The sequence below is a fragment of the Aspergillus sclerotioniger genome (genome assembly GCF_003184525.1).
Source record: "Aspergillus sclerotioniger CBS 115572 chromosome Unknown BO94scaffold_27, whole genome shotgun sequence".
Classification (NCBI taxonomy): Eukaryota; Fungi; Ascomycota; class Eurotiomycetes; order Eurotiales; family Aspergillaceae; genus Aspergillus; species Aspergillus sclerotioniger.
The window spans coordinates 514,705-526,575 of record NW_020291017.1 but is presented as its reverse complement, the minus strand read 5'-3'; the positions used below and the strand labels follow the sequence as shown (position 1 = coordinate 526,575).

Below are 11,871 nucleotides of genomic sequence, written 5' to 3'. Positions count from 1 at the left end.
GGTCGGGGTCGGGGTCGGAGTACGTAGTCGGAGGGTCGAAATCGAAATCGCAATCTGGTACGGCGTACGGAGTAGAATCTCGACTAGAACTTCCCTGGCGGTCATGTGGGGGGCATGTGATCGATCACATTGTTTCCCACTTCAGTGACTTCACATTCTTTTCCACGGAGTACTACCTTATAGTTGACCCACCTTGGTCAACCTCATAGCTCTCTTCATCCTTTCCATTACTGCTGTTACCTAAACCTTTCCCCCCCCCCCGAGACTATCACGTACAGGGCGGTCGTCTTGGCTTATTTGCAAGATGAATAATTCTCTGGTCAAGGAGCGCCCAACTCAGACAATCTGACGATATAGCCTCCCTTGCTATCGGCAAGGTACACGATCTTAGTATATCTCATATTCTATTCATTCTGTGCAGCTTTCCAACATGCTCGTCTGGGCCAAGTCAACTCATGTCTTCAACGTCAGCGTCATTCCCCCATCCACCACCCAGTCGCTGCCTGTCACGTAACTAGCCCGGGGACTGCACAGGAACAAAACGACATCAGAAACTTCCTCAGCTTGCGCCATGCGTCGGAACGGCAGCACGTTATCCATAAGCGGGCCTAAATCGGGATTTCCATTGAGGGCCGCCGAGACCATCGGTGTATCGACCCACGAGGGACAGATGGTATTGACACGTACTTCATGAGGGGCCAAGTCCAATGCTAAATGCCTGTCAGTGAGCGCTAAAGTGGATAGGAGAGCGAAGGAAAGGAAAGGGGAGTAGAATGCGGACCAGCGTTGCGGGTAATTCCCAGCACGGCGTGTTTGGAGGTGGTATACTGCACTATGCCACGGGTGGCCATGTAGGAGTTGGCAGATCCTATGTTCACAATAGCGCCTCGACCGGCATTGCGCTCTCCCGTGCGGCCCAAAACAGTCATGGGGGCTTGCTGGCACATCACAGCGCCGACTGTCTTGACGCAGTGCATGGTGCCCAGCACGTTGACGCGGTAGAACTGGTCAAATTCCTCCATTGAGGCATCCACGACATACCTGGGCTCGCGCACTCCGACCTTGAAGAGTTCAACACGTTAGAAGGAGCCAACGCACATCAATTATGGGGGATGGCCATACTCCTGCGCTGTTGACACAGTAGTCAATCCGTTTGAAAGTTCCCACCACGTCGGCCACCATCTGCTCCACGCTGGCAAGGTCCGCCACATCTACTGCAATGGCGAGCGGGTAGTAGGCTGGGTTGGTGGCGTATTCGGCGCTGCGGTCCGCGCTCTCCTGTGCGGCTGCCAGGTTCACATCGGCAAATACCACTCCGATGGCGCCTTCAGCAGCAAATCCGATGGCGACGTCGCGTCCAATGCCGCTTCCTGGTCCGAATTGATGTCAGAGGGGAGAGTTTTGCCCTGTCCTTACCCCCTAGCGATTGGAAGGAGACAAACCTACCGGCCCCGGTCACGAGGGCGACCCCGGTGATTCCTAACGCCATGACTACTCCAGAGGGGCAAAAGAGCAACCAGTAGAAATTATGAATGCTGACAGAATTAATTGATTCTACTGCCTGGAAAAGGTCTTCTTATGTAGTTGGATAAGGCGGCGTGCCTATCATACAAATCATAATCATAGAAGTCATATCCGATGCATCCCACCTCGGCCCGGTTTAGCTCGCCCCATCAACGCTTGGCCAGAGCAGCAAACAAAGCCAATCCATGCCACCGTGACTGCTCTCCACAATATCCCATGAGATCCGGTGGTTCTGCACTCGTGGTTACTCCACTGCCTTGCCCTCGGGGATGCGCGCCAATCTCTGCAAGTGGAACCACTTGGCGAACAGCCCGTCCTGCCGCTGTTATTAGCTGTGATCTTTTTCTTCTCCTTTCTTTAGGTTTCCCTTTGGGTATATACTCACCCAATATGTGCGAGGCAAAAACATATCGCCCCAGCGACACATGCCGGTTCGCGCTCCGTACCAAAACCACGCAGCCGGGCGGGACTTTTGCACCTCGCGCACCACGGCGGCGGCATATTTGGCTGGGGTAATGGTTCCTGATTATCCAGCTTGGTTAAAACCATACTTCTTGCCAAGAGCACAATGAGAATCAGGTAACATACTGGGGGTTCGCCGGACGTGATTTCGAAATTCATCGGCTAGGGACAGATATAGCGAGTCTATTCACCAGATCAGCCTGAGGTCCGTTCGTCAAGGGACCAGAAGAGACCATACCAGCGGGGAGAGAGCGCGCCGCATCGCGGTGGAGGATGTTGGTCCCAATTTCGCCCGAAATCACATTGACCACCCGTACTCTGTATGCATCATTGTCACTAGCTGGTCGGAGGGCCACTCGTAAGATTCCGGATCATTAGAACCACGTACCCGAAAGGCTTTAATTCTGCGCGCAGCGTATTACCGTAATGATGGAGAGCGGCTTTGCTGGCGTTGTAGCTTGCTAATTAATGCTCCAATGTCGAGTCAGCATTCCCCCCCCCCAACATCTTGCATCATGGGTGGGAGAATCTTACCCCCGTAGATGTAGGGAACAATGCCACCGATCGATCCAATATTCACCACAGTTCCCTGGGCCGCCACCAGCAGACGATGGAAGTAGTGGATCATGCGCACAGGGCCAAAGACATTCACCGCGAACATCTTTTCCACTTCCCGAACTTCTGTATCCGTCGCAGGCATTGTGTAACCTAGAGGAAAAGAAAGACAATAGAGATGAGCTTCCATCTGTGGCGCTAGGGAGTGGAGACCCTACATATTCCCCTGCATGGTAATAGTTCTGTCAGTATTCGAGGCGGAGTGGAGAAAGAGGATTGAGCATACGCATTATTCACCAGCACATCTAGCCGACCCCCGGATATGCGTTCGACCTTGTCCAGAAGAACTTCGGTATCTTTATCACTAGTCACATTGGCATCGAAGACATATATGCCTCGGTCGGTCAAGTGTTGGCGATGTTCATGAGGAAGCAGGGTGGCGAAGACGATAAATCCTGAGAAACACCATCAGTGAGTGCGACGAGCTGAGGCCAATCCCCAGTCCGACCAACCTTCTTTGTGAAACTGAACGGCGAGCGCATGTCCAATTCCCCCCTCACCGCATCTGCAGGCACCTTGAGCAAGCTGTTCTCGGGGACCGGATTCAACAGACTTACCCGGTAATCAATGCATATCGTGTTGTTGACATGATGAATGAGTAAAGTGTTGGCTACACAGGAATCTACTACCCTCATCAGACCTCGCGCACCAGACGCTCTAAATATTCCTCCAAATGCCCTCCTCTGGCCCCCTGTGAGGATCTGATCGCGAGAGGAGGTATATTTTGGCCAAGGCACAGATCGCGACATTGCCAGCATGCCTTCCGGAGGGAACAATCCTGTGGACCCGATGGGATACACATGTTCCCGCCCCGGCTCTCCCGCCACCGATACAAGGTGTTGCTTGATGGTTTAATTTGCTTTGGCCGTGGTAGCATCCGAGAATGAATTAGATAGCCCTGCTTCGCGGTCGATCGATGCATCAAATCCTACTGATTGATTGATAGATTGATTGATCGAGACTGTGCCCCCCCGGAAGCAAGCCAAGAACCCCAGCAACGTATTACTATCTCACCAGTGTGTTCTGATGTATGCCCAAAGATTAGGTAACCTGAGCACGTGGGTAGTAGTTCTTCAGGGTGCCAGACAGCTTGTCAATGAAAGGCGAGGCAACTCGGTCAGACTCGAAAACCCATCTAGGTAGTTCAACGCCTCGGGGTATTGGAGATCCAAGCCCCTGGCCATGGTAAGCTCAGATTCTGATACGAGGATGAAAAACGTGTTGCACATTTCTACTGGCCTTGTTCACACTTCCCAAGTTGCACCGCATATATTTATTGAGGGTCGTATCTGGCATTAAGTAGCTTCTAGAGGCCGATTGGTGACGAGATCCCCTTTCTTCATCTCGCCTCTTACTGAAGGATTGGAGATACTTGCCGTGCATGTGTTGATTAAAAAGCTTGCTTTATAATGGACTTCGCTCCCCTGAAATGCCCCGGTCTTGAATCGATCCTCATAAGTAAATATAGGACCAAAATATATAGGCGCAAACCACCGCTATGAGAAAAGACATCGATCGTTGATTACTATCTGGAAGTCTGCCGATAGTTCGCTGCTACTATAGATATACATTCAGTGTGATGATTGATGGCTGGCTTTCTCCTTCCTTCTATCTCGCCCCGTCTTCTTTTATCCTTCCATTTTTCTCCATTTCCCCCCCACCTTTGTCCTCTTTCTCTCTGGATTTTGCCAAAGCAAGCATATTTTCTCTCAATGAACAAAAGTGAAGGACGACAGGACAAGTGGTGGTAACTTTCCCACTTTGCTTCACCTGCGCATCCGAGGAAAATTAGATTGCATACCTGCTGCTGGAGGACAACATGATAGCCTGTGGGGTAAATGGTGCCACGGCAGGTCCGGATACGGCCCTTGGGTGGTCCTTCACCGCATCGGGGTCGGAATCGGCCTAGGACAGGCCAGCTTCACTCTCCGGGTCCCTTTCAGACAGAGACGCCCTGAGGACTACATGCGTGAGGCAGATGGGATATTAGAGAATGCAAGACACCCCCAGGGGATGAATAGGCAATATCAGGTCCCTATCGCCAGGAAAGACAAGACAGCACAGCACAATCGACAGCTCTACTCTGAACAAACCAAATCCACCGATCTTACAACCTCATTTCTTACATAACAATGCTCGCACTTGTCTTACTTGGGTTGGTGGTTGCCTCGGCCGTCACCTCGTGGATGAGAGGCACTTTCCCGGGGAGTCGGGGACGAGGATTACCCCCTGGTCCTCCATGCATACCCCTCATAGGGAACGTCCTGCAGCTCCCCACGACCGGGATCCATCTCAAGTGAGAATCAGCGCTTCAAGACGACCAGCCGCGTTCAAATCTAACCGGTCCGGCAGATTTACGGAATGGGCCAAAGCCTACGGTCCCATCTTCTCCCTCAAAATTGGCTCGTCCACCACGGTCGTCATCAATTCCCCTCCCCTCGTCAAGCATATTCTCGATAAGCAGTCGGCCATCTACAGCCATCGGCCTAACATCTACATTGCTAGGGAGCTGATCCTGCGAGGGGATCACATGATGTTCTTGAACTTGGGGGATGCGTGGCGCCGAGGCCGCCGACTCTACCATCAACAATTTAACGAGACGAGGTGTGAGAAGCAGCACGTCATTCTGCAAAACGCCGAGGCGATCCAGATGCTACGCGACTTCTGCCTCAGCCCAGAGGCCCTGATGAGCCACCCCAAGCGCTACAGCAACAGCATCATGATGAGCATTGGTTGGTCGTTCCCCTTGTTGCCTGACTACAGCTAACAGTATCCCTCTCGTAGTCCTTGGAATTCGCACCATGACGCCCGACACCGCTCATATGAGAGGGCTCTATCACTTTCTCGAGGGGCTGTCGGAGATTCTCGAAATCGGCGCCACCCCTCCCGTGGATATTTTCCCCATCTTCAAATACCTGCCGGAGTCCTGGTTCCACAACTGGAAATCCCGATCTCGCGCCGTTGGGGCCCTTCTCACCCGTCTCTACGAACCCTTGATTGACCATGTGATTCGGCGACGCAACCGAGTGGGGAGTAAAGAATGCTTTTTGGATAATGTGCTGGATCAGCAGGAGAAGTTGGGTCTCTCGGATCGGGATATTCTGCTCATGGTGGGCAACCTCCTTGAGGGCGGCTCCGACACCACCGCCAGCATGCTGTTGATTTTCATTCAGGCCATGCTCAAGTATCCCGACATTCAGACACAGGTACAGGCCCAGATAGATAGTGTCGTGGGTGAAGATCGCTCACCCACATGGGACGATTATGCCCGCCTACCCATGGTGGCCATGGTGGTCAAGGAGTGTCTGCGCTGGCGCCCGGTCGCGCCGACTGCGTTTCCACATGCTGCCAAAGAAGGTAAGACACTTTTACACTAAGAGGGATAACTCCAACTGACTTGAAATCCAACCATACCAGATGGTGAAATCGATGGGATGAGGATCCCCAAAGGATCGACCGTGGTGCTCAATGTCTGGGGCCTCCACCATGACCCCGATCGCCACGCTGACCCGGATATCTTCAACCCCTGGCGATACGCCGACCGCACTTTACCAGCACCATGCTATGCGTCGAGTCCCGATTACGAAAACCGGGATCACTACGCTTACGGGGCCGGGCGACGCATCTGCCCGGGCATTCAGCTAGCGGAACGCGGGTTGTTCATTGGAATTGCCAAGATGCTGTGGGCCTTCGAGATATCCGAGCCGGTCGATCCACAGACGGGCAGGCCGATTCCCGTGGATGTCGACCCGGTGACAGGCTACTTGGAGGGATTCTTAAACTGTCCCAAGGATTTCCAAGCGACGGTTCGAGTGCGTTCCCAGCGACGCCGGAAGACGATCTTCCGAGAATTCGACGCGGCAGAGCAGGAAGTGTTTCGTCACTATGAGTGTTTATGATGATCCAAATATGTACAATAATACAATACCAAACATTAATCAAGTTATACCTACTGGGTGCGATTCTTAGATGATCTTGTTGTGATCAGTACTAGTAGTGACTTGATACCGGGCAAGTGGTAGGTACCTTACCTAGATCTGGATCAGAACCCCTGTCTGGCCTCATTCCCAAGGCCCAATCGGATCCAAGTGGGATGGCACTAAGTTCCCCACCACCGTCCATCCCACCGGAACGTCCGTGTTCCATACTACGTACTCCGTAACTAACCAAGCTTTCTAACAATCCATCCATCCATGTTTCCTTTTCTCTCCTTTCCTCCCCATTCCTTTGTGACTGCGAGCTACGAAGTGGGATTTCGAATCCGTTCAGACGGATGGGCTCCCCCCGCTTCCCTTTCCCAGCGGGGTTTGTTTCCCAGCAGGGAAGGGAAGGAGAGGGGAGGGCGGAAAGCAAAGTAAGAATGTTTGTTATAAAAGGAAAGACGGTAGCTCCCCGTTGGCAAATACTACCTGTCTTCCCTTCCCCGCGGCTTCCTACGACAAGCTCCCAGCCGATGACAATTTCCCAGCTGTCATGATTTCCTTCTGACACATACTGGACTTGGATGATTAGGTATCTTTTTGCAATACCGCTACGCCAAGTGACCGCGTGCCTGTTCCCCCCCTTCCCTGCCTTTCATATTGGCCGGGAAGGGGGGATAGATTTAATGTAAGTGAGTGAGACCAGGTCCGGTGGTCGGGGTTTGCTTTTGGTTTTGTTTCTTATTGCGTTTGCGTTGCAGGATCATATCATTGTGCTAACGGATGTCTTGTACACAGACCATGCCAGGAGTTGAGCATTTCGGGTGAAAATATCATGGCCTCTTCGCGTCCATCATCGAGCAGCAACGTTTTGATATATTATCATCGGATGCAAAGGGGAGAAGGATTGCTCAGCAGCGGTGGGGTTCCCACTCTCTATCTCCGTTGTTGCTGCCCTTGCTCTTGGCTTTTGATGGGAATGGGCGTCACCGTGTGATTGATTGATTACCTCGGTGATCGCCCAGTACTACTAGTGGAGAGGGTAGGAGATGAGTCAATACAAGGAAGGGGTGACAGTATAACATTGCATTGTTCTATTCTAACTACGGCAAATCATTATGAAGGGAGGGGGTTTCGTTTTTTTTCATATGTGTCTTTCGTGATCGTTTCATATCGTCAGGGTGAGAAGAAAGGCGATTAGTCGCGACGAATAGACCGGGCTGGAGGCCAATCGTTCGCGATACCACGACGAGAAGCGAGGGAGGGAGAAGGCATTCAACGACAATCCATCCACGGTGACCCGACCACCACCACCCTCCTGGGAGATCCACTCAGCAAACTCGGGCGTCTCCGGGAGCTGGGACTGGGTCAGTTCGATGGTCGGGGTCTTGAACGCGTCGTCTTCGGTGGCGGCGGCGCTGGAGCCGATGCTGGTCGCCTTGGCACAGTAGAGACAGACCACTACGGCACTGGCCAGCAGACCGGCGGGTCCGAGCACATTCCCCAGTCGTTGATCATTCGGGCTGTAGAGCATGGTCTCGTGCTCATAGATGCGCTTCAACTGCGCGGCGTGGTAGACGGCCTGGCGGGCATCGGGGGACTGGGCCCAAGTACTGATGACATCCTCCACGTCGATCTCCTGACAGTGAGCACAGCACCGCTTCTGCTCCAGGAGGCGCAGGTTGGCATGCAGTTTGAGACAGACCAAGTGGTACAAGGTGAGATTGAGACCCAAGAAGTGGTTGCTGTCGCCTGGACTTTGGGCGAAAAACGATTCTTCCAGCCGGTCGGTCTTTTCGATGTGGTCGCGCCATTCTTGAATATACACTTTCCATATCTTTACTTGATCTACTGTATGATTTCTCTCGGGCGAGCGGTAATGCCGATGGTGCTCCTCGTGAGCCTCCTTGCAGACCCCCCACAGTTCTGATAGAAACGAGCAGATGCTAAAGTGGTTGTCCTCGAGCGACAGATGGGGCATTTGCAGATACCCCGTCACAAAGCCCGCCGTATCGAGCCCGTCTCTCATCATCGTGCAAAAGGCACTTCGTGCTCGCCCAGCGGGCTCACTCCAGTGCAGCTGGGTTCGCGCCACCCGAGTCTCGGCTCTCCACAGGCCCTCGGACACGGGGAGAGGCACCCCGATCTCCTGGTACCGCATGGTAGGAGGTCGATCCAGAATGATGGACAGGTATGCATCGATCCGTAGAACGGCAAATACCAGTCTGGAGAAGATCCCCCGAACCCCCCCGTTAGAAGGATGACATTGAGTGGAAAAGGGAAGGGACAACCCAGGGCTTACCGTTTCATCTGCTCACATAAAACCCAACGTTCTTCCGCCGATTGCCGTCCGTCGTCTGGGAGCCACTGATCGTGCAGGACCCCCAACTGTCGGAACGTGGAGATGGCCATGTCTGTCCACTGCGCCGCCCAATTAAAGGTCGAGGCAGGGGCCTGGGGCGATTAGCGGGCGTGCTTATTTCATACACCAATCGGGGGAGAGGGTAAGTCTTACATCGCCGAGAATTGAATAGATCATGGTGATCACCAACGCTTGCAGGGTTTGCAATGGTATGTCCGCGGCCGGCTTCTCCGTCCACGACTCTTCCGTCTACATCCCAGGTCAGCATCGCCGCCCCCCTCCGGACGACTCGACGATGCATGATACTCACGATTTTAGGCATCAATGCTCGCGTTAGCTCTTGATTGATTGTGTATGGGATCAAGTGATGGCGATAGGTGTTTTGCATCCACATAGACAGGTTGGCCAAGGCACTCGTCAGCAGGGTGGCCTGCTTCTCGGGAGCAAAGGTGGGCACGTGCAGAAAGGGCCAGGCTTGGTGGAAATGCCCAAAGTCGCTCGAGCGGATTTGGGTGGTGACGAACTGGGCTTGACTGGCGGCAGCGTCGTTCAGTTGCCAGCTGCCAGACGACGATGGAGTGGTAATGGCAGTGGAGGTCATCCGCCTCGACGACGACGACACTGCATCGTTATCAGGACCCGGACAGGATCTCATGGGGGTTGGGTTGGGCGGTCCACTTACCTGACAAACCGCGACTGGTTGGGAAGCTAGCACTCTCACTCATCTGCACATCTGAGGCTTGGTCGGTGGAGAAGGGATCTCCCGATTCCAACGGCCGAGGAGGAGGCGACTCGAAAGAAAAGTGGAGCAGCGAAGGTGCTTCGCTAAAGTCTCTCGAAGGAGATTTGCCGGGAGTCGAGGTAGTCATGGAGATGGCCGGCATCATGGCTATTGTGCCTGGGTCCAGCAGCGGGTCCAGATCCACACTTACCGAGGCCGGGCGTTTCCCCGTGACGCTACTACCACCACCCACACTCATCGAAGCCCCCCAATCTGGTTGCATTGGGGGGGTGCCCCCCGTGCTCGATATCATTTCATTCCCTTCCCCATCCGGGTCTTCTTCTTCCTCCGGAGCGTTGGCCGGATTCCCGGGCGAGCCTTTGCGACGAGATCGCGTCATCGGCATGAACGCCTGCATACTAGACGGCTCCCGCACGCATGGCTCCCCCGTATCTGCACATGTGGAACAGGGGTGGTTGGAGTCACATTTGGTTTTGCGTCTCCGGCAGGTTTGGCAGGCCAGCGGAGTTCGCTTGGCCCCGTCTGGCGGCACGTTGTGCTGCAGAACATGCCGATTCAGAATATCGCTGGCAGCCTAATCAGAAGGGTTGTTTCCATAGCTCGGTCCAGGGGGTCCGCCCCTACCTTCGGGCAAAGGTTCGCCCACAGATGAAGCATTTGTGTGGACGGGAGTTGGTATGAATGACCATATGACGATTGAGGTGTTCTTTACGCAGAAAGGATTTGCCACAGTCGGGATTCGAACAGACAAAGGGGCCAGACGACAACGAGGGAGGCTGGCGAGAGGCTGTGTAATGCATTCTTGCTGGGTCTGCTTGGGCTTCCGATGGGAGAGTCCGCAACCGTGGATGGGGTCGTTCAGCTTCCGGGGTGGGTGAGGAGGAGGAGAAGAAGAAGAAGAAGAAGAAAAAGGCCCATCGACCAACGGGGGCCCGGGGCGAGGCTGAGGCGGAGAGGTGAGCATGGACCGAGGAGACTCTGTGGGTCTTGGAATGAACTGGTGATGCTTTTGGTGCGTCCAATCTCCGTGGACACGCTGGATTGCAACCCCTGCTCAGAGGTGACCGGGGGTTCCCGGTAGCGTCGTTGCGCCATCCCAGAAGTGTTGCCCCCTGATAAGGTGACCGCAGAGACAAGCCGAGTGAGAGGACTTGCGACGGCGTCTTATTTTTTGATGAGCTCGCGAGGGCCATACTCTTGAACCCAGGCCCCATTCATCCTGACGAGGCCATCAGTCGAACCCCCGGGGATTGTTCACAAGAGGTGTTCTACAGCCCGCCGAGAAGGGATTGGTCGCGTTGTCCAAATTTGTGATGACTGCGTGGTAAGCCTCCTAACCGCTGGGCAACATTGTATAGATGGAAAGGGCGTGGGCGAATATTCCCTATCAGAAGGCCAACAAACACCGCGTCAGACGGACGGGACGAAAAAACACATCAATTGTCCGACCCCGTACGAAGGAGGCACGCTAAGCAGAGTCAGAGCCTCGACCCCTCATTTTGGGATCCACTGAGTTTCCTTCTCTCGACCTGTCGGACCTAGTCTGCTGGTGGCTGACCACTAGGAACCGGGATAAGTCAAGCCCCGGGGCAGGTCGCATGGCCTCGCGCGCGCTATTATCGGCATCCCACTCCTTTCCGAAGACGTACTCTGCATCATCCAGGCCAAGACCCCCCCCTTTCCGTCATTGTGATTGATCCAGTGCAGCCAGGTTATTACTACTATCTTAGGTGCTTTGGTGGTCTGGACGGCGTGGACGCTAACGCTATAGTCGGATAAGCAATGCCAAGACCATCGGATGGTCCAGAATGTTTTAGCGAAGTGGCAAATCGGATCGATGCATTGTATTGTTTGACACGCCAGTCTGGTCAGTGCTGGATTGGAAACACCCCTGGTGGTGGGGGCTAAAGAGATCAATGGCAAGGTCAGTTTCCAATGCACAGTCTCTAGTCTTGACGGGGATAATTCCTCGGGGCTAACTGCGACTATGCGCTGCTTCGTGCTTTGGCTGGTTGAGTGGCTGTGAGTGGATACTGACCTCAATTTCTTGCACGTGTCTTCCTCGAACTCGCTAGTAGCCTGCCTCTAGATAATTGTTTCCTGGAAGCGTGGGTTTGGATCCTCAGCATCGATCGCCGGTGCACGTGGCATCGGCCTGTGGGGGATCCGCCCGCTGGGACAAGATTATCCATTATTCTCTCCGTTTACCCGTTTCCCCTTACCGGGGAAGAAGAGGATCCAGGATC

The 11,871-nt window shown here is 53.9% G+C and overlaps 4 protein-coding genes across 4 annotated transcripts; 1 reads left to right on the top strand and 3 right to left on the bottom strand.

Annotated features, from left to right (window-relative positions):
• Positions 1 to 204: 204 nt before the first annotated feature.
• On the bottom strand, positions 205 to 1,489 carry BO94DRAFT_568437 (SDR family NAD(P)-dependent oxidoreductase; the record flags this gene model as incomplete). Its single annotated transcript, XM_025614675.1, has 4 exons — positions 205 to 710; positions 782 to 1,061; positions 1,123 to 1,370; positions 1,447 to 1,489. 4 exons carry the CDS (start codon positions 1,487 to 1,489, stop codon positions 454 to 456), a joined length of 828 nt encoding a protein of 275 aa, XP_025464323.1. The 3' UTR covers positions 205 to 453.
• Positions 1,490 to 1,768: 279 nt separating this feature from the next.
• Positions 1,769 to 3,350, bottom strand: BO94DRAFT_605117 (short chain dehydrogenase; the record flags this gene model as incomplete). The annotated part of the gene is made up of 9 exons (XM_025616468.1): positions 1,769 to 1,840; positions 1,910 to 2,046; positions 2,113 to 2,169; positions 2,225 to 2,304; positions 2,375 to 2,447; positions 2,521 to 2,694; positions 2,856 to 2,996; positions 3,054 to 3,131; positions 3,242 to 3,350. 9 exons carry the CDS (start codon positions 3,348 to 3,350, stop codon positions 1,769 to 1,771), a joined length of 921 nt encoding a protein of 306 aa, XP_025464322.1.
• A 1,437-nt stretch (positions 3,351 to 4,787) lies between these two features.
• On the top strand, positions 4,788 to 6,500 carry BO94DRAFT_473290 (cytochrome P450; the record flags this gene model as incomplete). Its single annotated transcript, XM_025608471.1, has 4 exons — positions 4,788 to 4,897; positions 4,954 to 5,333; positions 5,386 to 5,958; positions 6,019 to 6,500. 4 exons carry the CDS (start codon positions 4,788 to 4,790, stop codon positions 6,498 to 6,500), a joined length of 1,545 nt encoding a protein of 514 aa, XP_025464321.1.
• Positions 6,501 to 7,689: 1,189 nt separating this feature from the next.
• BO94DRAFT_473608 (Zn(II)2Cys6 transcription factor) lies at positions 7,690 to 10,190 on the bottom strand (the record flags this gene model as incomplete). The annotated part of the gene is made up of 4 exons (XM_025608482.1): positions 7,690 to 8,746; positions 8,824 to 8,975; positions 9,170 to 9,579; positions 9,848 to 10,190. Coding segments are annotated over 4 exons (1,962 nt in total), but the record flags the coding sequence as incomplete, so codon positions are not given.
• Positions 10,191 to 11,871: the final 1,681 nt, after the last annotated feature.